This window comes from Ovis canadensis, chromosome 12 (genome assembly GCF_042477335.2).
Source record: "Ovis canadensis isolate MfBH-ARS-UI-01 breed Bighorn chromosome 12, ARS-UI_OviCan_v2, whole genome shotgun sequence".
In the NCBI taxonomy this organism is placed as follows: domain Eukaryota; kingdom Metazoa; phylum Chordata; class Mammalia; order Artiodactyla; family Bovidae; genus Ovis; species Ovis canadensis.
In genome coordinates this window covers 34,227,432-34,253,579 of record NC_091256.1, presented here as the reverse complement: position 1 = coordinate 34,253,579, position 26,148 = coordinate 34,227,432, and the positions used below count along the sequence as shown (strand labels likewise).

At 39.5% G+C, this 26,148-nt stretch overlaps 1 protein-coding gene across 1 annotated transcript in view; it reads left to right on the top strand.

Annotated features, from left to right (window-relative positions):
* Window positions 1-2,550: 2,550 nt before the first annotated feature.
* RAB3GAP2 (RAB3 GTPase activating non-catalytic protein subunit 2) overlaps window positions 2,551-26,148 on the top strand; it is a 101,516-nt gene continuing 77,918 nt past the window's right edge. Inside the window, exons 1-2 of the mRNA XM_069545375.1 lie at window positions 2,551-2,865; window positions 24,744-24,805. Coding sequence (XP_069401476.1) covers window positions 2,751-2,865; window positions 24,744-24,805 — 177 coding nt within the window. The 5' untranslated portion in view covers window positions 2,551-2,750. The remainder of the gene's footprint in view (window positions 2,866-24,743; window positions 24,806-26,148) is intronic.

The window sequence follows — 26,148 nt, the reverse complement described above, 5'->3', positions numbered from 1 at the left end:
CCCCAAGCATGCTGCACCCTACGTCAGACATGGACTGGCGATTCAATTCTTACATGATAGTATACATGTTAGAATTCCCATTCTCCCAAATCATCCCACCCTCTCCCTCTCCCTCTGAGTCCAAAAGTCCATTATACACATCTGTGTCTTTTTTCCTGTCTTGCATACAGGGTCGTCATTGCCATCTTCCTAAATTCCATATATATGTGTTAGTATACTGTATTGGTGTTTTTCTTTCTGGCTTACTTCACTCTGTATAATTGGCTCCAGTTTCATCCTGCAGGCAGATTCTTTACCAACTAAGCTATGAGGGAAGCCTCAGTACATTTAAACCAACTATATATTTTAGACATTAAGAACTGGCCCCTCACCTGATAAAATTATCTACTCTATTTTGTGAAAATTATTTTACTTTCAAAAGGGCATCTCAGAAAACTCTGAGAACTGTTCCACTAATTAAAAGTCAAACCACCATTATATATGTTTTTTGAGATGGATGGTTAGTTACATCAAATTGTTACGGGAACTACCAACTAAAACTGCCTGCCCTGGCCTGGCACCATAGTAATCACTGGCATGAGTTACCCATACAAAAGGAGGTCCTGGCTAGGAATAAGGATCTAACAAGCTACCATTAACCAGAAGAATTCAGGAAACGTCAAGAGGAGAGAAGAGACTCCAATCCATATGTCCCGCCACCCTCCCAGAAACCTGCTTGCTGGAATCCATCTTGGCTGAGTGACAGGCACACTACCAGGAAGGACCGTGAGTCAGAGTGATTGGCCAGAGACAACCTGAAACCAACCAGATTACCATAAAACCCAAGACTGTGAACCACATGGCAGAAGAGTTCTCCTGGGTTTTCTTACCCTGCAGCTCTCCACCAGGGCACCCCTTCCCAATACAGTCTCTTACTTTGTCAACACCTGTGTTTCCTCAGACAACTCACTTCCATGTGTCAGCCCATTCTCGGGCTCTGGAAGGGGTCCCTTTTCATGTAACAAAATGACGTCTTATTGATAGCTTACATAATCCAGTTCTAAGTGCCATGTGACCCCTTATGAGATCAAAAAGGAATGTCATCTTTTTCAGCTTTTATTTTTTAGAAAAATCATTTAAATGTGCTTAAAGGGTCTTCTCTTTGAGTAGCCATGTACAGATGAGAGTTGGACCATTAAGGCTGAGTGCCAAAGAATTGATGCTTTCCAACTGTGATGCTGGAGAAGACTCCTGAGAGTCCCTTGGACAGCAAGGAGATCAAACCAGTCAATCCTAAAGAAATCATCCCTGAATATTCATTGGAAGGACTGATGCTGAAGCTCCAAAACTTTGGCCACCTGATGCAAAGAGCTAACTCATTAGAAAAGATCTTGATGCTGGGAAAGGGCAGGAGGAGAAGGGGGCAACAGAGGATGAGATGGTTAGATAGCATCAACAACCCAATCGAGCTGAGCTTGAATAATCTCAGGGAGATAGTGAAGGACTGGGAAGCTTGGCAAGCTGTTGCCCATGGGGTTGCAGAGTCTGACACAACTTAGCAACTGCATAACAAAAGGGTCTTCTCAGATACACACACATATATTTCTTCATTTAAAAAAATTGAGATAAGACACATTCAGGATGGCACTGTGACTACCTACCTTGACAGTGTGTGGAAAAATATTTTTAAAAATATAAAGTGCTTTGTAAAAGAAGTGGGTTATTCTATTTACCTTATGAACATATTCCATTTCATTTATTCCTCCAGGAAATATTTATTGAGCACTATGTGCCAAGTCCTGGGAAGAGACACTGAATATAAAGGACACAAAATGACATCCCAACCTTCAGGAATTTACAAGGAAGTCTGTTCCTGAAACTGGCAACACCTCCATCCCAACAAAACAAAACAACAACTTGGTGAGGTTCCCTGTTATGCTATGAACTTACTTCTTTTCTTCCTAGCATCATGATAATTTCAGTAAAATAGTTGAGTAATTAATAGCTTACTATCCATGTCAACCATCAGACTTTTAAGCTCCATGGAACAAGTATTTCACCTCTTTTGGTCTCTGCTTTATACTGAAAGCCTTGCGTGCCTGACACAGAAGAGGAGCAATGTATTTGTTGAATGGACGGAGAAACGAATGAAAAAGCAAACGGATGTCGGAAAACAATAGAGTACAATACAGTATAATACGTACTGTATTAGGCGTGCATAGTGTGACGAGAATTTATATGAGGCGTTTAAAACTAGGCTTGACGGGGCTGACTTCCAGAAGAGAAATGATTTTTTCAAACTCAGATACTTGCATGATACCGTCCCCCACTGGCCTGGCAGTAGCCTAACAGGTATTATTCTCTACCAGGCCATCCAGAAGACCGGTTAAATGGCTCAAAGGCCAGCGTAGACAACGTTCAATGAGGTCACCTGTGGCTAAGAGCCAGAATGAATAAAAGGGTTCATCCCTGGTGCGGATGCAGAACCCGGACTGAAGCCGGATCCCGGCCTCCACCGCGACGTTATACCCCGCGGACGCTGCCGGTCAGGTGACTCGGCCTTCGCCCGCCAGGGCGCCTGGGTTGTCCCGCGCACGCGCAGTGCTCCGGGCGGCGGAACCGAGGGCGCTGACAGCTTCCGGTTTGGTTTCCCCGCCCCCTGCGTGGCTGAAGCTCTCCGGGCTCCGCTGTGGCGGCTGGAGCAGCGGCGGGGTGGCGGGGGGCAGGGCGTGGTGAGGTAAGGTGAATGCCCGAGCGTGGTTGCCGGAGCCATGGCCTGCTCCATTATCCAGTTCTGCTCCTTCCAGGACCTCCAAGCTGCGCGGGACTTCCTCTTCCCTCATCTGCGGGAGGAGACCCCCAGCGGCGCCGTGAGGAGGGACCCCAGTAAGTGCCCCCGCCGCGCCGCTCCCTTCCCCGCCTCCTCCCGTGGGACCTGCGCGGCGGGCTCGGGTCTCCCGCCCGCCCCGGCGCTCTTAGTTCCTCCCTCACCTCCCCTTTCCTCTCCGCGCGGATCCCCTGCCGTGCGTCCTGAAGCCGTGTCCGCCTGCCCCGACTGCGTCGGTGTTGTCTTCCTGTCGCCTAAGCCACTCCGCCCTCTGGCCAAACACTGCGTCTGGCTTGCTCTGCTCTCTGCCTAGCCCACTTCCCCACCCTCCAACTCCTACTTTTCTCTCTGAGTCTCTTCTCCGTCTCCCCCCCCCCCACCCCCGCGCCCCCCCCTCCGGCCGGGGTTCCCGGTTGCACACCACCTGCCCCGTGATCGCATCCTCCTCCCCACTCCTCGCCAGCTGTCAGCGCGCTAGCCTGGTTTCGCCTCAGCCCCCACGCTCCTCCGTGTTTCGGACTGTGTGGCCTTCTGCTGCTTCCCTTTCCGAAAGTGTCTGGCATCGCCCACTCTCTGCCTTCTTCCATCCCCTTTCTTCCCATTCAGGTTTAGAAAATAAGTGATTGACAAGTGAGGGACTCCTAAGGTGGTGAGTTGGAGGCTCCCAAATAAAGGAAAACAACTTGTCAGGGAGTGAGAAGCCACATCAGGAGTTAAAATCACAGCAGCTTGGCCATGAAAAGTTAATGAGATGAGAAGCCTTCTGTCTGTTATTATCATCAAACAGCGTGATTTGCCCACGTAGTGTAAAACCCCAAGTCTGTTTATTAGCTGCCGCAGAATTCCTTAGAATTTCCTACGTTTTACCTTTTAAAGGGGGTATGTATTGAGTGTCAGTTTTTTTATTTCCATTTTACTGCAAAGCCGTATGTCCAAAGTGCTGTTACTTTGTGCTATATTGGAATGGTGATGAAAAGCCCAGTAAATAAGTTTCTCTCCGTTTTTAAAATTTAGAAGGTATCAAATCACACCTATTTATGAATATTAGCTCTGTGCCGGTAGATAGTGCTGCCAATCAAGTGATACTGATGGTCTCTGTCCTCTAGGAGCAGTATAGTTTACTGGGACAAATAAGTTAACCCTTCCTGTACAGTGTGAACCATATATATACATATGGCACTAGGAGATACAGTCTTTAAAGTGGGGGTACTTAAGTCTACCTTTGAAGTGGCCCTTAGATGAATAGGGGAGAGGGAATAGCACCTGTAGAGGAAGGGAGGCCTGAAATGGTATGATATTTAGCTAAGAAAGGCTGAATGACTGAAGAGGACAGTGTGAGGAAAAGAGCCATAAAGGTAATAAGGAGCTTGATCATGAGAAGCCTTGTGAAAGGAGTCAGATGCATCTGAAGACGTTAAGCAAAGAAATGATGTGATAAAATTTGTCCTTAATGGAATCAGCAGAGTTCTTGCATACTTGTTAAGTGTGTTGGCAGCAGTATGGAGGAGAGATAGGAAGCAGGGAACTTCTTTCTGAGGATATTTCAATAACCCATGCAAAAGTGATGCAAGCATGGACTAAAGTAGCTTCAGCAGGACTTGAGATCAGCGGCTAGATCAGGAAGATATTAAGAGAATCTGCAGGACCTAGTGAAGATCTGGTGCTGGGGGTTGTAGCTGGTGAGTGAGAGGGAGGTGAGGTTGCCTTTGGCTTTTGACTTGGGCAAGGGTTTCTAATGAAAGGGAAAGAAGGAGATTGGTTTTGGATCTTTTACATCTTAAATGCTTGTAGTTTGTCCAGTTTCAAATGTATGCAGTGTCCAGTCGACCAGGTCTAAAACTTAATAAGGATCCCTGGCCTCGAGGTGTTAACTCAGGAGTTACCAGTAAAAAGTGTCAGTCCGTCTCAAGGGTCATGAATATAGTGAAATGAATGCAGGACTGAAGATGTAACCATAGAGGAGCGCTGAAGTTTAAGTCAAATAGAGGTGAATGGGAAGAAGACTTAACAGAAAGAGGAAGACTAGATGAAAGTAATGCCCCAGAAGTGAGAGAGAATCCGATGAAAGGGGGGAATGGTCAGTAGTTGTGAATGCAGCAGAGCTCAGCTAAGATAAGGATGGAAAAGCATTCATTGGCTTTGGGAGGATGGAGGTGACTAGGACCTTAGCACAGTTTCAGGGGAAGGGCAGGAGAGGAGTTAAAAAATTAATCTGCCTGTTCCGAGGAGCCAGGTTGTGAATGATGGTGGACATAGGACTGCAGATAAAGGATGCAGAGGAAAGACCACATTTCCTCTATCCCATTGCCATCCCCTTGTCCCGGCCACCATCTTTTCTCACGTGCTCAATGGAACTACTGGTCTTTTAACAGATGTCCTGCTTCTCTGGTTGGCTTTGGTCTTTTTCTTAATGTATGATAGTTTGTATCAGCTAATCCCAATCTCCCAATCCTTCCCGCTCCTAACCCCCTCCCCTGTGGCAACCACAAGTCTGTTCTGTGTCCGTAAGTCTGTTTTTCTTTTGTAGATACGTTCATTTGTGTTGTATTTTAGATTTCAAGTGTAAGTGATACATGGTATTTGTCTTTTTCTGACTTACTTTGTTTAGTATGATAATCTCTAGGTCCATCCATGTTGCTGCAAATGGCATATTTCATTCTTATTAATGGGTGAGTAATAGTCCGTTGTGTGTGTATATATACACACACACACCACATTTTCCTTATCAATTCATCTCTTGTGGACATTTAGATTGGTTTCATGTCTTGGCTATTGCGAATAGTGCTGCTGTGAACATAGGGGTGCATGTAGCTTTTTGAATTACAGTTTTGTCTGGGTATATGCTCAGGAGTGGGATTGCTGGTGGGTCGTAAGTCGGGTCTATTTTTAGTTGTTTTTTTTTTTTTTTTTTTTAGGAACCTCCATACTGTTTTCCGTAGTGACTGAACCAACTTATATTCCCAGTAACAGTGTAAGAAGGTTCTCTTTTCTCCATACCCTCTCTAGACTTGTTAATTTGTAGGCTTGTTAATGGTTTCCTGTAGTTAGTTCCAAAAGCTGTCAAAGTGAACTTTTAAAGACAGTTTAATCATAACAGTCTGCTCTGTATAACTGTCTGTGATTTCAGTTAAACTTAATATAAAATCCAAAGTTCTCACATGGCTTAAAGGAACTTAAGGCCCCACTTCCTGCTGCTTCTTGTACCTCATACTCTTCTCCCCTTATTTCTTATGCTTCAGACACTTTTTTGTTGTTAAAGCTGTGATGTGCTTAGTCGCTTAGTCATGTCCGACTCTTTGTGACCCCTTGGACTGTAGCCTGGACACTTTTTTGTTGTTAAAGCTGTGATGTGCTTAGCCACTTAGTCATGTCCGACTCTTTGTGACCCCTTGGACTGTAGCCTGCCAGGCTCCTCTGTCCATGGGATTCTCCAGGCAAGAGAATCTCCACTACAGTGGGTTGCCATGCCCTCCTCCAGGGATGTTCCCAACCCAGGGATCGAACCCAAGTCTTCCTCATTGCAGGTGGATTCTTTACCGTCTAAGCCTCCAGGGAAATCCACCAAGCTCATTTGTACCTGAGACCATTGCCCTTGCTCTTGTCCCCACCTTGGATGTTCTCTGCAGATCCTTGCACGCCCAGTGCATCTCAGAGAGACCTTTTTGGAGTACGTAATCTAAAACAGCCGTCACTGTTTCCTTTTTTCTCGTTTGTTACTTGCATTCCTTTCATCTTGTTTATTTTTATACCAAGTCTGTATTGTCCAGTATGGTCGTTTCTTGCCAGAACTGGCCGTTGAAATGTGGCAGTTGCTGCTGAGGAACAGAATTTTTAATTTTACTTAATTTTAATTTAATTTAAATAGTCAGATATGGCTGGTGGTTACCATGTTGTATGGCACAGTTATGAATGTTGAAATTTAGGCAGCTACAGATTGAATACTTGTGCAGGGTCACACAGTGAAGAGTAGCCATAGGCTATGAATTTGATCCAGGCGTTTGGGAATATAATCATACCCCAGACATCAGATTAATTTATAATATGCCTGTGAGTTTTTAAATATTTAATTTATTACCCTTTTAAATAAAATTCTTTGGTATATGTATGTTGGTATTATTGTGGCTACTAGCAATTCAAGTGGAAAATAAGTGGAGAAAGAACCTCTTAATCAGTGAACCCCTCTGCCAGATCTGTATTTTACAGTTAAAATGGTGCTTTAATTTAGAAACCAAAGTCTGAAAAATAGCTTGTCCTGTTGTAAATAGTTTACTTGGAATTCTTGGAATGACTGGTTTACAGATCTCAGTAATCACTCTGCCCATCTTCTACAAAACATCAGGCTTTGTGAAGAGTTCATCTTTAAGAAAATCTAAACCTTAATTTTTGTGAGGGTGAAAATTTGCATTGTAAAAACGAAGTTATGGTGGTATTTGGTTTTACTTTTCTTCACTTTGTTATTGTTGTAAATGATTATTGGGAAACAGAAATCATGTGATCATTTTATTTAGCTTATATAGTTTTGCTTTTAGAATGTATCTTTAAAAAAATATTTGATTTCGTTGGTTGCTGCATGATGGATCTTCTTTGCATCATGAAGGATCTTTCGTTGCAACACATGGATTCTCTAGATGTGACACTCAGGCTTAGTAGTTGGGGCACATGAGCTCAATTGCTCTGCTACATGTGGGATCTTAGTTCCCCAGTCAGAGATAGAACTTAAGTTTCTTGCTTTACAAGGTGGATTCTTAACCACTGGACCACCAGGGAAGCCTCAGGCTTATATAGCTTAATTTCTTATACCAGCTCATCTCTGGAGGGTATGTAAACACCCCCCTCCCGCAGAAAAAAAGAAAACTGAATTACTTGTCATGATTTGTCCTAGGCAGCTGATAATTTTGAAGGCTTGTCTGTTGGTTTAATGGTTTTGTTTGTTTGTTTCTTTTTTTAATGTGGATGGCTGCTGTTGACAAAGTGAGACCAAGTACTGGGAACCCTGAACTCAAAACTACACCTCTGTGTTTGAATTGTCAGAGAATAAATAACAGTATGACTTTATGTTACTTTGTATCATCAACTATAAAATGAGACTGTCGCCTGTTGCTTTAAAAGAGATCTTGAACCCTATTTCCCAGTCTTTACATTAATTAATACTAATAAATGTTAATAATTGTGCTCTTAGTCGCTCAGTTATGTCCGACTCTTTGCAACCCCATGGACTGTAGCCTGCCAGGCTCCTCTGTCCTTGGAATTCTCCAGGCAAGAGTACTACAGTGGGTTGCCATGCCCTCCTCCAGGGTATCTTCCCAATCCAAGGATCGTACCCAGGTCTCCCTCATTGCAAGCGATTAATAACTGGTTCTACTCAATCAGATGCTGTTTTAGACATAAAATTTGCTCTCATATTTTGAAATTTTGGAGATGGGCAATAGTATAGGTCCCCCCCTGGCCTACAGTGACATAATTTCCGGGGAGATTGGATTTCTATACCAGAGTTTTCTGATATTTATAATTACTGAATTCGATTCCTGGGTTGGGAGGATCCCCTGGAGAAGGGAACAGCCACCCACTCCAGTATTCTGGGTGAATTCCATGGACAGAGGAACTTGGTGGTCTACAAACCATGGGGTTGCAGAGTCGTACAGGACTGAGTGACTTTCATTTCATTTTTTTAGGCAAAAAAAAAAGGAGAGAAAGAAATACATGTGCAGATAGGGAGAATCAGACTATTTGGAGATAATTTACATGTTATAATATTGTGCATCTGTTAATTTACCTGGGCTTCCCTGGTGGCTCAGTTGGTGAAGAATCTGCCTGCAATGCGGGAGACCTGGGTTTGATCCCTGGGTTGGGAAGATCGTCTGGAGGAGAACATGGCAACCCACTCCAGTATTCTGGCCTGGAGCATTCTCATGGACAGAGGGGCCTGGCAAGCTGTAGTCCATGGGGTTGCAAAGAGTTGGGCACAACTGAGCAACTAAGCACTGCACAGCACATTAATCTACCTAATAGTTAATTTTCTGTTAACATTCTAATGAGGTAGAGCAGCCTCTACTTCCCTTCTTGTTCTTTTATCAGAAAGATAGAAGATAAAGCATAAGGAAATTACCTTGGAGTCATCAATTAAAGTTTGTATTTGTTCATTCACTAAGAAAATATGCTTTTTAGGATAACCTAAAGTCATGGACTCAATTTGGAATATTATAAATGGTATAAAGTACCCGTTTTTTTATGCTGAGTGAAATGCTTTCATTTGTTTGTGATCATAGTAGGGAGAGAAAAGTAATCTGAAAGTAGAATATTTATAAGAATTTCCGAAAATTTTTAGTTACTGCACTTCAGTAGCTGTTTAAGGTTGGAAGAGGGTCTTAGGAGATAAATTTCTGTCGATGACAAAACTGACACATGACTAGTTAATTCCTTTATTCAGCTGGTACTTATTGAGCAGCTACTATGTACAAAGTAGTCCTAAATGTAAATTAAATAGGTCGCTCTCCTCAAGGACCTTTGAGCCAATAAAGGAGATAAATATGTAAAAGAAGTGTTAGAGGTGCTGTGCTGTAATTTGGCATATGATAGTTGGAGAATGAAGCAGTGTTGGCTCATGCTATATAGTAGACTCAGAAAAGTCTTCATGAAGGAACTGTTTTCACTATGTTTTAATGGTTTCACAGAGGTTCAGGTGGAGAGAAAATGGCCAGGCAAGGGATGTGAAACAGTATGGGGTTCAGAAAGATGCAGATAGTAAATTCTGGTGGAAAAGTGGGATATGGTAGGGTAAAGAGAGAGATTGGCAGAGGAATTTAGATTTTATGCAGTAGAAAGGAAATAAGAATACTTAGGAATTACAAGGAAGTTTGCTCAGGGTTATTAGGGAACAGGTAGTTTTAAATAGATTAGTTTCCAGATGCACCTAAGTGAATGCCTACTTTCCCACCCTACCTTCTGCTTTACTACACAAAGGCTTACTTCTCACACATTTTAAATATTATAGTAAGTTGCTTCCAAAGCATTTAAGCAGAAATTTGTGTTTAAGTCTCTGTTAACTCCACCTCCCATCCATCTCAATAAGAGATTTCCAAATAATATTTGCTATTTATGTTTAATAATTATTTCTCAAAGTTTGTAATAATGTATATTTTTTCAATTATCTGCTTCTAATAATAATTGTAATAAAACAAGTAAGATAACTTAATATTTAGAGCCTTAGATCCCAAGAAAATTTTTTTTGTCAATTCTTAACTCTTTTTGCAGAGAAACTTTTGGACTGATGATACATATCTGTATTACATTAAAATAGCATTCTGTGGAGGAAATAGAATGAAGATAAGAATTGAGTGAAAAAAAAGAACTTATAAAATTATTCTTAGAGACACTAATAGTTTTAAAATGGGTATTTGTGGGTATTATTTCCCAAAAGTATTTAGAATCCACTGAATAAATTTAAAAGGATGATATAAATACTATATTAAAATATCCATGTTTAGTATTTCAGAAATTACATTTTTGTCCAGGAGGTACATATTATTGAAAAATTCTTTTGGGGTATATATAATCAGAAAGCGTGAAGACATTCTGTGGAGCTGTTGTTCCCAGTTTTTTTTTTTTCTTTTTCATTATAACATGCATAAAAAATGAGACCTAGGCCCTGAATAGTGAAAACAATTTTGAAGAAGGAGGAAGAAGTTGGAGGACTTTACTTTTTTATTTTCAAAATGTATACAAAGCTATAGCAATCAAAAATGTGGTACTGGCATAAAGACAGAGTAATGGAATAATGGATTAGAGAGAGCTCAGAAATAAACCCTTGCATATATGATCAGGTGATTTTTGACAAGGGTGTCAAGACCACTCAAGGGGGAAAGGACAGTCTTTTCAACAAATGGTGTTGGGAAAACTGCATATCCAAATACAAAAGAATGAAGTTGGACACTTATCTTATACCACATTCAAAAATTAACAAAAAAAAGATTAAAGACCTAAATGTAAGACTTAACACTATAAAATTCATAGAGGAAAGCATCAGGGGAAAATTCATGACGTTGGATTTGGCAGTGGGTTTTTGGTTATAACACCAGAAATACAGGCAAAAAAGCAAAAATAGGTAAATGGGGCTGTATCAGACCATAAGACTTGTGAATTGAGAGATGCAGTCAACAAAGTGAAAATGCAGCCTACAGAATGGGAGAAAATATTTACAAATCATATATCTGATAAAGGATCTATATTCAGAATAACTAATTTCTACAGCCTAGTAACAGCAAAATATAACAAGTAAAAGCTGAGCAAAGACTTGAATAGATTTTTTACCAAAGATGTTATAGAAATGACCAGAAAGCATATGAAAGATACTCAGTATCAGGAATCACGAGAAATGCAAATAAAAACCACAATAAGGCATCACCTCACACTCACTAGCTTGGCTTCTATTTAAAAACTCAAAACAGAATAACAAGTGTTGGCAAGGCTATGGAGAAACTGGAACTCTGTACACTGTTGCTAGGATTGTAAAATTATGCAACTGCTATGGAAAACCGAATTTAAAAATTAAAAAAATAGAATTACTGTATGATTGTGCAATCTCACTTAGGGGTGTATATCCAGAAGAACTGAAAATAGTATCTAGAAGAGATACTTGCACACCCATAATCATAGAGGGATAGTTCATAAAAGCCAAGGAGTGGGACCAACTGAAATGTCCATCGATGGTTGAGTGGAATGAGGTATATATATGTATAAAATGGAATATTATTTGGCCGTTGAAAAGAAGGAAATCATATCACATGTGACAACATGAATGACCTTGAGAACATTATGCTGTGTGTAGCCAGTCTGAAAAAAATAAATGCATGATGCCATTTATATGAGTTATCTAAAGCAGTTAAAGCCATGCAAACAGGAGGTAGAATGGTAGTTACTAGGAGCTAGGGAGAGGGAAAAAAGGAGTCTTGTTTAATGAGTATTACAGTCTCAAATTTGCAAGATGGAAAAGTTCTGAAGCTCTGTTTCATAACAATGTCAGTAAACACTACTGTGCACGTAAAAATGGTTATGATAGCTTTTATGTTGTGTGTTAACAGTAAAATATATAAATTAGTATGATAATAAAGAAATAGGTCGTAAAAGGTAAAAGAAAGCTGTTCATGGTGAGAAGTGACCTGCTAGAAGTTTCAGCAGCCCCAGGCCCTACCAAGCTATCCTGAGAGCCGAGAGGATCAATGTCTTGGCTCATCTGTAATCCATTTGCAGTTCTGTGGGCATCTCTGCTATAGGCAGAGGGTAACCACTGATGTAAGGCAAAAGTATAGCATTTCAAGGTTTGATTTGCAGAGAGATGGATTTGGTGGCTCTGAAAAGGGTAGGTTTTGTAGTTCAGAGTTAGAGGTAGGTATGAATTTGGGACATGGATTTGGAACATTTGGGAGATGTTCATACAGCTCTAGATCAGGGTCTTTAGAAGTAAAGACAGGACTAAGTCAGGAGCAGTGGTGATGGAATCTGAAACTTGAGAAACGTGGCAGTGGCAATCTGGGCAAGAAATTTGAACTGAGAAATAGGACAACCAGGTCAGTATTTGAGAGACAGTTCTTTGTTAGCAAAGAAGAGAATGAGTGGGAACGGTGGGTGAAAGTGGAAATAGAGTGACCAGTTGGGTGGCCTTTGTTCAGTTCAGTTCAGTCGTGTCCGACTCTTTGCGACCCCATGAATCGCAGCACGCCAGGCCTCCCTGTCCATCACCAACTCCCAGAGTTCACTCAGACTCACGTCCATCGAGTCAGTGATGCCATCCAGCCATCTCATCCTCTGTCGTCCCCTTTTCCTCCTGCCCCCAATCCCTCCCAGCATCAGAGTCTTTTCCAATGAGTCAACTCTGCATGAGGTGGCCAAGTAATGGAGTTTCAGCTTTAGCATCATTCCAGTGTCTATCAAAAAGGGAGGTAATCTTCCTTAGATTGGTATTTTTCAGATGGAATCTAATGGTCTACACAGTGACAGTTCTGGATCTGTACGACAGTAAGTGTTTTTGTGTGACTACTGTGTTAATATCATTGGGACTATCGAGACCCTAAATGAACTTTCCTGATGACAAAGAATTCTTGAAATTCTTAGGTGTCTGCCATACCATATTACTTCTTTGAAAAAAACAGTTCTTTGAACACAGATCATTGTTCTTTGTATCATGTGAGCCTAAGCCTCACATATAAATTCTTCAGAAGAGAGACTCTCAGGTCAAGAGAGATAATCACGTATTATTACATCGCCTCTATTTTTTTTAAAGTGTATAAAATCAGACATAAAATCTATCTTCTAGCTACTCATATCCCCCCTTCCAGATGTCAAAACTTTAGTCTTAAGCTTTTTAGTATAGTAGCCACTAACTTCATGTGGCTGTTTAAGTATAAATTAATAGAAACTAAGTAAAAATAACAGTCCAGTTTTTCAGTCATACTAATTACATTTCAGTGGCCACATGTACCTACCTGCTGCTAAGTCGCTTCAGTCGTGTCCAACTCTGTGCGACCCCATAGACGGCAGCCCACCAGGCTCCGCCGTCCCTGGGATTCTCCAGGCAAGAAAAAGCAAAAAGGGAAAGTGAAGTCGCTCAGTTGTGTCTGACTCTTCGCAACCCCATGGACTGCAGCCTACCAGACTCCTCTGTCCATGGGATTTTCCAGGCAAGAGTACTGGAGTGGGGTACCATTGCCTTCTCCAATGTCCCTACCTAGTGGCTACCTAATGGACAGCACAAATACAGAACCCCACCATCACTATGGAAAATTCTGTCATTATATAGTGCTGCCCTAGCGAGAATCTTCCAGACTTTCTGCTTAGACAGTAAACATACATGCTGTTGGGATGTTTTATTTCTCTATTTTGCATTTTATATTACAACCTCATTTTTGTAAAATGTACATTCTGGAACTTTTTTGGTTAATTTTTAATGTCAACTGTTGTGACAGTGTCAAAAAATGTCAATTTCTTTTTCAACCTGTGTATATAAGTGTAGCATTTTTTTTCTCTCATGTCTGTAGAGTTATTTCAGTGAAGACTACCAGGTTTTAAACATTCCCCTATCAATGAACATTTAGATTATTTCCAATATTTTTACTACAAGAAAATGTTCCAGTAAGCATCCTTGTACATGCTTTACCTAATATGTTTCTATTTCTGTATGTAAATTTCTGGGATTGGAATTGCTGGATAATAGAAATTCACATTTTAGTTGTTGAACACAGTCACATAGTCTAAAAATTGGTCAGCTTTATTCCTGTCCGTGGTAAACAGAAATGCTCATTTATACCCACACTTGTCATCTTCCTGTGTTATCAGTTTCTTTGATTTTTGCTCTTCCAATAAATGAAAAATGGATCTTAGGCGATGCTAATGTTTTATCAGATTTTATCTGTGTGTGTGTGTGTTTTTTTTTTAAGCAACAAGTAATAGCAAGATTAAGCTGGTATTGGAAGAATTTACCTTAACTGTAAGGAAAGTTTTCTCACAAGGACAATCATATTAGAATTGAATAAGTAAGGAAGATACTGAATTGGCTTTAGAATTTGCAGAAATTAGCTTTGGTGAGCAGTATTTATATACCTTCACCCTCATTTACGTTCCCTGTTCAGTTCAGTCGCTCAGTCGTATCCGACTCTTTGCGACCCCATACAGCACACCAGGCCTCCCTGTCCATCACCAACTACCAGAGTCTACCCAAACCCATGTCAATTGAGTCAATGATGCCATCCAACCATCTCATCCTCTGTCGTCCCCTTCTCCTACGTTCCCTGATCTTTATTATTTTATGCTGCTTTGGATATAATAAATTCGTAACACATGAAGTTGTAGGAAACAACTATAAAGGATATAGAAAGTCTATCTAATATACAAAATATATTGTTGCCCTTAGTAACTGCCTTTAAAAAATAAAATGAGTAGAAGAATAGGGCATATTAAATTTCGTCAAGTCTACAGTTTGTTTTTATCGTTTTTATTAGGATGGGTCTAAAGATTTCTTAGATTTGGAGCAAAAGAAGCATACTTGCGTTTTTTTAACTTTATTTAGAGCAAGAAAAGTGAAAGTGTTAGTTGCTCAGTAGTCTTACTGCTCTTCTCTCCATGGAATTCTCCGGCAAGAATACTGGAGTGCATAGCCATTCAGTTCTCTAGGGGATTCTTCTTGACCCCAGAATCAAACCTGGGTCTCCTGCATTGCAGGCAGATATTTTTTTTTTTTTTTTTTTACCATCTGAGCCACCAGGGAAGCCCATTAGAGCAAGAGGATACACTCTGTTTCTGCTTAAAGATATTTTCAGTTCTGTCCTTTTTTGAAATGACTGTCAAAACATTCTCCTTGAGTGATAAAGAAGGCCACTTATTTGATAACAAGAGTCCTTAGAAATCTGGAACTGGAAGGGGCCTTACAGACCTAGTCTGATTTAATCATGGTGTTTTGAAAGAAACTCCTGTTTGTTGAAAATGGGATGGCTTCCTCATTTTAGACTGCTGCCTATTTTTATGTGCTGAGAGGAATATGCTAATATAAAATTTATATTCCCATTTTCCATTTCTTTAGAAATAGAAAAAGATGAATAATTCTGAGGCACAGGAAATTAAGCAGCTTCTCTATTCTTTAGGCTTTTTTTTTTTTTCCTTTGTATTGCTATGTGATGCTTTCTGTGGCTTGGCCAAGAAGAGCCAACTAAAATTGTTGAGCTTACGAATTATTTACAAGTTATAGGTTCTGGAGGTTGGTGCTCTTTATTTCTTTTTCCTGTTTTAGAAGAATGGAAATGAATTTGCTTCAGTGCTAGTAAGATCTTTTCTTAGATCATAGAGATTAAATTTTCTTTTTCCTAACATTTAATGAGTTCAGTTTCCCATTTAGTTTTCGATCTTGACATACTCATATTGAGGAAAGCAAATACTGTCAAATTAATTGCCCACTTATAGAATTCATTCTCCTTTTTAGCTTCAGGTTCTTTTTAAATGTGAAACTATTACTCAGTTTATGAGGACAGACTGTTCAGAAGCAAATTGGAATAATGTATATTTTAAATTAAATAGAACTGTGAAAAGCAAAAGTTGAATTTCTCATTTAAGCTTTTGTTGGTAAAATAATTCATTCATTGGAAATATACCTTAAAAGACATCTATTATTTTTTGGTGCTTGAATTACAATGTTTTCTCCATAGTTTGAAGGTTTCAGTGACTATAAATGACTGATGATATCAAGTTTTTTTAATACCAGTATAATCTAATCTCTTCAGGGAAAAAATTCTCCCTAGAGGAAGTTGTAGTTATATTTTATGTTTTAAAGTCATTAGTTTTATTCATTTACCTGATAAGGATAAGAACAAGAGTTTATGTTCCCAGTTTTTCTAGACAGTTCAAAATAGTCCTCTTCAGTGATATGTATTAAAAAATGATAGAAAAGTCAAATTACTTGTCAATGAGGAGGTTTTTGCTTTTTATTACTAATACTTATAACTTCATTTTGTTCATGTTTATTTCTTTCTACATCATATAAGTTGATTGGAGATAAGCTTAGGAATTTCGTTTAAATAGAGAGCAAGTATAATTCAAGGTGTGGTATAACGTATGAATGAGGGGTAATTTTAGCAAATGAGGTAGTAATGACATAGTAGTTATGACTAACATAGTAATCTAAACTGGCAAACTTCTTTTCATTGTTACTGTTTATTTTTATTTTATAAAATTTGTCTTTGGCGGCACTGGGTCTTCCTTGCTGTGCAGGCGTCTCTCTAGCTGTGGTGAGCAGAGGCCACTCTCCAGGTGCAGCGCGCAGGCTCCTCATTGCATTGGCTTCTCTTGTGGAGCTCGGCCTCTAGAGCACGAGGGCTTCAGTAGTTGCGGCTCCCCCGCTCTCAAACACAGGCTCAGTAGTCGTATCTCATGTACTTGAAAGAGCCATTTTTTTCAGTAGGCAGTACTGGAAATGAGGTGGGAAAGCCCAGTTGAAACATGAACATTTGAAATATTTGGCTTAGAGCTGATGCTGCCCTGCTGTGCTATAGTTGTAAAATTACTGCTTTAGGAGCAACATCTGACAGGTGAGCCATAGCACTAAAGTAACAAACCTAGGGAAGCAGTCTCATGATCTAATTTTAGATGTCTCCAATAGGCAATATTTGCCATTTCTTAGCTGTTTTGAATATAACCTGTTTTATTCACTGTTGGCAAAAAGAATATTTGCATAATAGAATACAGACACATTTTGAGAATGATGTGGGTGTTCTTTTTTGCCTTCAGAATGATATGGTGTTTATTTGGGAACTCAGTGTTCTTTGTAATTATTTTTTCTAGCCTACCAAAAAGTCAGGTTTAAAGTGAATGCTTAATTGAATGAATGTATTGGTTTTTCTTTACTGATGCAAGATCTTTTTAAAGTAATGATACAAGTGTTGTTTTGAAATGTTGAAATATATGTTGTGTGTGTTTGTGTGTATGTGTATCTATCAAATACAAAGATCCATTGATCCATATTAGGCCAACTATATTCAACAATATTTCTAGGGGATCTTTTTACATAGTCAAATTCTGCCATTTAGACTTGAATTAGAACAAAAATACTGTTTCTTGTGTTCTTAATCAAAACTAAAGCTAAAGATTGTTAATTATTTTTCCTGACTAAAATGGAATAGAGAATTATCAAAATTTATCAATATATATTTATAATTTTACATAGAAAACTTATTTACAAAAGATAGTTTTGATTTGGAATATAAAGTCTTTGTATATAAGATAAAAATAAAATGTTTTTGTATTTCTGTGGAAATGTAAAATATTTAGAATCAACATCTGATTTGCTTACTATATTTAAATATGTTAATTTAAATCCTGCTCCTTTTATAGGGCTATATGGGGAAACCTTTGGGTTAGAAGGTTATTTTCAAAGACTTGATATCCTAAATGGATATAAATATTTAAGTACTTACAGTGTTCTTGAAGATGCATACATGTGTGTGTAAGAGTTTGAGCACACACAGTATGTATATTTCTTGTCCTCCAAGGCTTAAATGGTTAGCTGTATTGACATGGTGTACCTTTATGATCAACCAGACAAGTTAACAATGCAACAAATGACCCAACGCAATTTATAATTCTGAAAGGAAAATATAATCAAATGCTATGGTTTCACAAGAGGGAAAGATCATTGATAGATGCAGTAAAACTTCGTAAATAATTAACCCAAGTCCTGAAGGAGAAGGTGAATTTGGAGAGGTGGAGACAAATGGGAATACTTAAATTAGTTGACAGATACAGAATAGGCAAATGCACAGAGTAAGAATGAAGAAGGAGGGTGCTGTGTTTGGAGAGTAATCATTTTAACAGCCATGAAGGGTGTGTATGTGCCAAGCACTGTTCTTTTAACTCTTAACAAAAATGGATACAGTTATTAACTCCATTTTGCTAAAGAGGAAGCTGAGAGGGAAGAGATTAAATTGCCTAAGGATATATGACTCTTCAGGGGTAAAGCTGGGTATCAAACCCAGGCAGGCTGACACCAGACACCTAACAGTTGTTCTAGAGCTGTGCTGTCTTGTACTGTGCGGTGGAGCACTCGGAATGTGTCTGGTCCCAGCTGAGATGTGCTCTGAGTGTAAAATATGTATTGGATCTTGAAGACTTAGAGAACCAATGTGAAATATCTCATGAACAACTTAATAGTGATTACATATTGAAATGATGTGGGGCTATACATATTAAATAAAACATATTAAAGTTAACTATACCTGTTTCTACTTTTTAAATATGGCTGCTAGTCAGTTTAACAGGGCATGTGTGGCTTGTGTTACATTTTTTTTGGACAGTGCTGCTAAAGGCTGCCCTCCAGTAAGTGAAGAGGCTAATGAAGTGAAAGAGTAGAAACAAGGAGGCAGGCAGAGGAAAACAGGAGATTTTAGATCAGATTAGATTGGCGTTGAAGTTTATCCTTGAAGCTGGTATTCCTCCGAGCATCATCCATGGACAGCCTGCCTCACATTTTCAGGATGGGATCAACCCTGAAACTTCAGTCATCCCTAATTCATTGTTTTAATCTCTTTGAAGATATTTTAAGGCTCTCTTATCGTGGACATGAGTTTGAGTGAACTCCGGGAGATGGTGATGGACAGGGAGGCCTGGTGTGCTGCGATTCATGGGGTTGCAAAGAGTCGGACACGACTGAGCAACTGAACTGAACTGAGAGAGGCCATGCTGCAGAAGAGACTGTAACTCCAGTTTTGTAAAGGCAATGGATGTGGATGCCATTTTCTTAATATTCTGAGCAGTGTTGTTGAATTGAACTTAAGCCAGATAAAGGATACAGGTGGTTGATGACAGTGTCATTTAAAGGATTGCTTTCTGGAGATTAGGTGGTTACTACTTACTTATTTAATAAATGGGGGGAGGGGGGAATACATACAATTACCCCATAATTTATAGCCTAGCCTTTGACTAAAAAGCATGCCACTTGGCTCATTAGGTGAACTGGGTGATTTGGTGATTTGTGTGGTTTTTGGAATTCTACACTGGATCCTGATCACCCTAAAGAAGTTTATGTCTTGAGTGTCCATCCTTGATAGTATATTTTGTTAAACTGACTTTAGTTCAGTTGCTCAGTTGTGTCTGACTCTTTGCATCCCCATGGACTGCTGTACACCAGGCTTCCCTGTCCATCACCAACTCCCGGAGCTTACTCAAACTCATGCCCATAGAGTTGGTGATGACATCTAACCATCTCATCCTCTGTCGTCCCCTTCTCCTCCTGCCTTCAATCTTTCCCAGCATCAGGATCTTTTCAAATGCGTTAACATCGGACTTACATCTTTTCAAATGAGTTTCAGCTGACTTACATCTTAATATATACAAGAGTTAGGACTTTCAAATCACCCTGGCTTATAGAAGGTTTTATCTATTTATTCTAACAGACCATCATTGTTTGATGTCTCATTTCTTCCTGTTATGTAGAAATTTATAGACCTTAAAGTTTTGTAGTAAATGTTCCTTATTGACATTAAATGGCCCAGTTCTCAAATGTTAAACACATTGCTCTTGTTATTCACAACTTTGATCAATAATCTATTAAAATACACTGATAATGACATGGATTGAAGAAGAGTATTGCTCATAGAAAAGTTACCAGAAGGAAAGACCACCTGAATAAAATGTTGTATATGAATGGTATCTTTATTAGACATTCAGCAGCTATTTTTTCAATATAAACTTTTTGAAGATTGTGCTTGACCTGCTTTCATATTTGAGGACATAAGAAATAACCTTGGTGAGGTGCTAAGATTCTGATACTTCAAGAGTAGCTGTCAAATAGCAGCCTGCAAAGCAGTATCACATGAATTTTAAAGTAGGTCAGGAGGCTACAAACTTTACATCACTGACACTGAGTAACAATAGTCAGAAGGTAGTATCTTATTTACTGATGTTTCCATCTTTGATTTTTTTTTTTAAATGTTCCTCATTTTTAAGTTGACTAAAATTTGGACTGCATTTTCTTACAGTATTATAAATAATACAGAGAATTCTAAACCAACCTTCAAAAATATTTTTAACCTCTCCAAGTAACAGTTCTGTTTTTCACAGTCACCTTCCTTTAACCTCTTTGTACCATGACCCCTTGGGGAAATGTATTCTTGTGATAGTGGGAGGTGCCTGATTAATATTTCTTTCCCTCCAGTTAATAGAAATTCCCCAGTCAGAGACATTGAGACGGGTAAACCGTCTTGAGCGCCACTGTTTTGTAAAAAGAAGGTATTTCTCAGAGTTTTTTTTTCTTCCTGGAATGTTTTGAATTGTGCTTTATGGAGAGAACTGGGTCTCTGCAGGGGCTGATAATCAAAATTTCTGCTGTCTTCTGCTGATTGAATGAGTCATTTGTGAATGGAGCTGGGTACTTTTTTACCAGTATGGAGGAGAAATATCTCATTTTTTATAGTTTTCTTTTGAACAGCATTCAACAGAGGTTATGTGCACAGACTAAGCTCTTTGAAGGCTTATTTTGCTTTTGTATGTCACTTAGCACAGGGCCCAACACAGAAGAGATGCTGTATTGTGTTTGTTGAATGCATGAGTGAATACATGATTAGCTGACCTTCATGAAGTACTTTAAATTCTGCACGTTTTTCCAGAGAATGTGGTAATTTGATAAATATTTTTATAGCAGTTTTAACATTGAGTTGTGGACCTTAGAGCAATAAGCTTTACTACACATTTTGCTTTCTCATACGAAAGAAGTTATCAGTTGGATGGCCTAGTTACCATCAGCCCATAAGAAGACAGTTGCTTTGTATGCAGTAGAAAAATTAGCAGACTAAAGGGATTGCCTAACAAATTTAGATTGCCAAAGAGCAACTGTAGTTTTCCAAGTTACAAAAAAGAAATTTCCAAATCTCAATATCAGGGGAATATTTCCATGTTAATGTAATGAAATCTTGCTTTTGGTCTTACTTGTAAGCCCCACTGTTTCCTAATCTTACTCTTATTCATAGACCATAGGAGTAAGTATGGGAGAATACTAGGCAGCGTGGGCTCTGGAAGTCAGATAGAACTGAATTCAAACCCCACCCCTCCATTTAATCCTCTGGATCTTAGGCAAGTGATGTAAACTAGGCAATCTGCTTTTCTCTGTAAAAAAGAGGGAAATAGGGGATCCTTGTTGTGCTTATGTGAATTAATGTCAGTAAAGCACTGAAGCGTATAGAAATGCTGAATACATGTTAGTTGTTGTTACGTAATAACCTCTGTCTGAATGGCTTTTTTTTTTTTTTTTTGCCTCTTTGCCTTTGAAAAGTTTCTAGCCACTTAAAAAAAAAAATCTGTGGACCATTTTTAAAGTCTTTATTGAATTGTTTAAAATGTTTGGCCCCAAGGCACGTTGTCATCTTAGCTCCTTGAACAGGAATCATACCTGAAGCCCTGCGTTATAAAGTGAAATCCTAACTGCTGGATCACCAGCGAAGTCCATCTAGCCACTTTTTATAAGATTTCATTTAAGATGACTCCTCCCTGTAGTTTTTCATCTCTTTTATGGCCTCGTGTGAGTTTCCATCAGTTCAGTTCAGTTCAGTTCAGTTCAGTTGCTCAGTCGGGTCCGACTCTTCGCGACCCCATGAATCGCAGCACACCAGGCCTCCCTGTCCATCACCATCTCCCGGAGTTCACTCAGACTCACGTCCATCAAGTCAGTGATGCCATCCAGCCATCTCATCCTGGGTCGTCCCCTTCTCCTCCTGCCCCCTTCTCCTCCTGCCCCCAATCTCTCCCAGCATCAGAGTCTTTAGTAGTCAGTTACAGCCATCACCATGACGATTACTTGTCTCTCTCCTACACTAGATCACAGATTCTTTAAAAAGAAAAGGAGTTCATATGTTTGTATTTTTCTCTGTTTCTACTACAGGATTTGGCACAGGGTATTTAACAGAACAGTTGTTAAATTGTTCAATTGATGTGTCTATGGAAACCTTTTATTAGTTGTACAGTGTTAATCAAATGATTAGTACTATGTTAGGACTTAATATATGGCTAGCAGTGTGCTTGGTACATTATAAAGTAGCTATTTGGTGTTTAAGTACCAAAGACGGGGATATTGCCACAGAGCTAATTGAGCAGAGATTTCAAGTACTAGACTGTAACTTTTTTTTTATCGTCTAATATATAGTTGATTTTAGCAGCTTTTGGAACGTTGTAGAGAAGTGGAAGTTCTTTTTGCTTCCTTCCTCCCTGTCAGCAAATAACATGTTCAGTCCCATCTTTTAGGCTGCTTTTTCATCCAGAATTTTGAGGCTGATTGGTTTAAATACAATATTTTATTTATATTTTGTATTTTAATAGCTAAATCCTGATCACTGGCATTAAGAACTTATTATGTTGGGAGAATGACATTAAAACATGTATAATATCATATGTGAGACAAATCGCCAGTCCAGGTTCGATGCTTGATATAGGATGCTCAGGGCTGGTGCACTGGGATGACCCAGAGGGATGGGATGGGGAGGGAGGTGGGAGGGGGGTTCAGGATGGGGAACACGTGTACACCCATGGTGGATTCATGTTGATGTATGGCAAAACCAATACAGTATTGTAAAGTAATTAGCCTCCAATTAAAATAAATTTATACTAAAAAAAGAACTTATTATGTGTCAGGCACTGGGGACTTAGCATGCTGATGGCAATCGCACTAACTGTAGGTACTGTCATTTTCCATGGTGTTACAGTAAGAGAGCTAAAGCTTACGAATACGGGATAACTGTTCTGGGTCACAGAGCTGATAAGGGCTGGATCCAGGATGAACCTAGGTAGTCTGATTCTGGGGCTAAACTTATAATTAGACAACTATCTGCTCTTTTCACACTTAGGGAAACTTTTATTTGTTTTTTAATTTGATTTGAAGTAATACATACAGAGTATCTGGTGTTTGGTTCAGAATGTTAATAGTTCCTTTAAAAATGATAGTTTTATTCATTCTCTTCTGATATGGTTTAAGATAACAAAGATAATTATATAAAAATATACTCATTAATTTGGGATTTTTATTTTTTATTTAATTTTTTAAAAAATTTGTGCTGGGTCTTTGTTGAGGCACGTGGGCCTTCTCTAATTGCTGTGCGTGGGCTTAGTTACCCTGTAGCATGTGGGATCTTAGTTCCTTGACCAGGGATCAAACCCTCATCTCCCACGTTGGAAGACAGATTCTTAACCAGTGACTACCAGGGAAGCCCCCAGTTTGAGATTTTCAAGTCCCCATTGCAGTGGTGGTTGGACATCTTTATTTTAATACAAGACTATGTTCTCATGTATGAGAAATCCCAGAGTGTCAGGAAAAGGTGGAAAATAGTAGACCAATCTGATTTCAAAATTGTTTTCTTAATCTTTGATACAGCTTATTAAAATACTTTTAAAGATCATGGCATCTGGTCCCATCACTTCATGGGAAATAGATGGGGAAACAGTGGAAACAGTGTCAGACTATTTTTGGGGGCTCCAAAATCACTGTAGATGGTGACTGCAGCCATGAAATGAAAAGACTCTTACTCCTTGGAAGAAAAGTTATGACCAACCTAGATAGCATATTGAAAAGCAGCCAACAAAGGTCCGTCTAGTCAAGGCTATGGTTTTTCCAGTGGTCATATATGGATGTGAGAGTTGGACTGTGAAGAAGGCTGAGTGCCGAAAAATTGATGCTTTTGAACTGTGGTGTTGAGGAAGACTCTTGAGAGTCCCTTGGACTGTGAGGAGATCCAACCAGTCCATTCTAAAGGATATCAGCCCTGGGTGTTCTTTGGAAGGAATGATGCTGAAGCTGAAACTCCAGTACTTTGACCACCTCATGTGAAGAGTTGACTCATTGGAAAAGACTCTGATGCTGGGAGGGATTGGGGGCAGGAGGAGAAGGGGACGACAGAGGATGAGATGGCTGAATGGCATCACTGACTCGATGGACATGAGTTTGAGTGAACTCCGGGAGTTGGTGATGGACAGGGAGGCCTGGCGTGCTGCGATTCATGGGGTTGCAAAGAGTCGGACATGACTGAGCGATTGAACTGAACTGAACTGAAAGACACCTGTGTGACGTTTTAGGTGTGTTTTGGCCACTGTGTACATTTAACTTGTCTGGTATATTAAGTAACAGATATTTGTCATTTTAAGATTTTTTAAAAAGTCACCTTTGCAGTTTGATTTAAATATGGGTAAACTTGATGTCCAATATCCTGAAATCCAGCTAACTCGCACACTTTTACATAGATGTGGAAATTCGGGTCAGATGTTTCCTGAATATTATTACATATAGCAATATCCTGACCTAGTATAGTTTACCATTGTTTTCTTCCTTGATATGAGGTTGGTTCTATTATGTTTAGAGGAAGTGTTTTTAAAATAACTTAAGCTCTATATTTTACGTAGTAAGCGCTTTTCATCTTTTTCAAAACAGGTAAATCAAACTGGGAAGATGATGGTTGGGGAGCATGGGAAGAATCAGAACCCCAAGAACCTGTAAGTCTGCAAAAATATGCATGCTTTTTGATAGTGACAGTTTCCTTTTGTAATGATGGTGACATATTTCAGTGTTAGATCAACATTTTAAAATCGTTATCAAGAACATTTTTTGCTTACTCAATAGTACTTAAGTAGTTTTTATAGCTCAGTCAGGGGTTCAGTGGAGAATAATTGTTTTAGGAGTCTTTCTCCTTCATTGGTTATTCTTTCAGACTCTTGAATTTATTCATTCAACATAGATTTGTTAAGTGCCCACCATATTCTAGGTGTTGGGAGTGTAGCATTGAGCGAGTAAACAGAGTCCCACTGTGTGCAGTGTATTTTCACCTATAGATAATAGAAAATCTAACCTGCACTGGCTTAAATAAGAGGGACACTCATTAGCTCACATAAAAGGAAGTCAGAGATACTCTGTATTCCCAGATGGGTTGACGAGGCCATTCAGCTATGTCATCAAAGACTCATGTTCTATTCTACATACACCATGTTGACTTCATCCTAAAGCTTGTTCCTCTCACATGCATGGTGGGGCAACTTGTTTTTTCATTTCTGACCAGAGAGAGAAAAACGCTGGGGATTTTCATAGCTTTCTTCCTTGCCTTTTATCTCCTTGGCTCATTTCTGAACTAGCCACTAGCAAGGTATATGAAATTTTCATCAGTCAGTCATATCACTTCCTGAAGTTGGAGGATAGAGGGTCAGCTTTTCCTGAGGCCCATGGCTGCACAGGGGAGGAGTTGATACCTGAACAAAATCAGGGTTTGGTTTTGTTTTGTTTTGTTTTTAAGAAAGAGAAATGAACCTGTATATTGGATAGGTTTTATCATCCCTGTGCCCAGCTGGGGAGAGAGGGGAAAAAAATTTTTTTTAAGACACATGAAAAATATCAAATGGTGGTAGTAGAGAATGCAAATGATGATGTAACAACTGTCGATTGGGTGGCCTGGGAAGGTGTTTAGGAGGATGTTATTTTAAGCTGAGGTTTGAAAGATGGCAGGGAATCAGCGAGGTATAGGTCTGGCGAAGAGCATCGCAGGCCAGGGCAACAGCCCATGCAGAGGCCCTGAGGCAGGATGGGCTTGGTATTAGAAGGAAGGTAGAGAAGGCCAGTGGGGCTTGGCAGGACTGAGGTGGCTACAAGAGGGGGTTAGAGAAGCAAACCGGCCTGATTAAAGACTTCATGAATTTGAAGTTTATTCTAAATGCAATAGGAAACCACACTGATCTGATTCTTTATTGTTCATCTTGCTGCTGTTTAGAATAGATCAAAGTAGGGAGCAAAAGTGGAAGCAAGGGAGACCAATTAGGAGGCTTAGTTGAGAAATGATGGTGACTTGCAT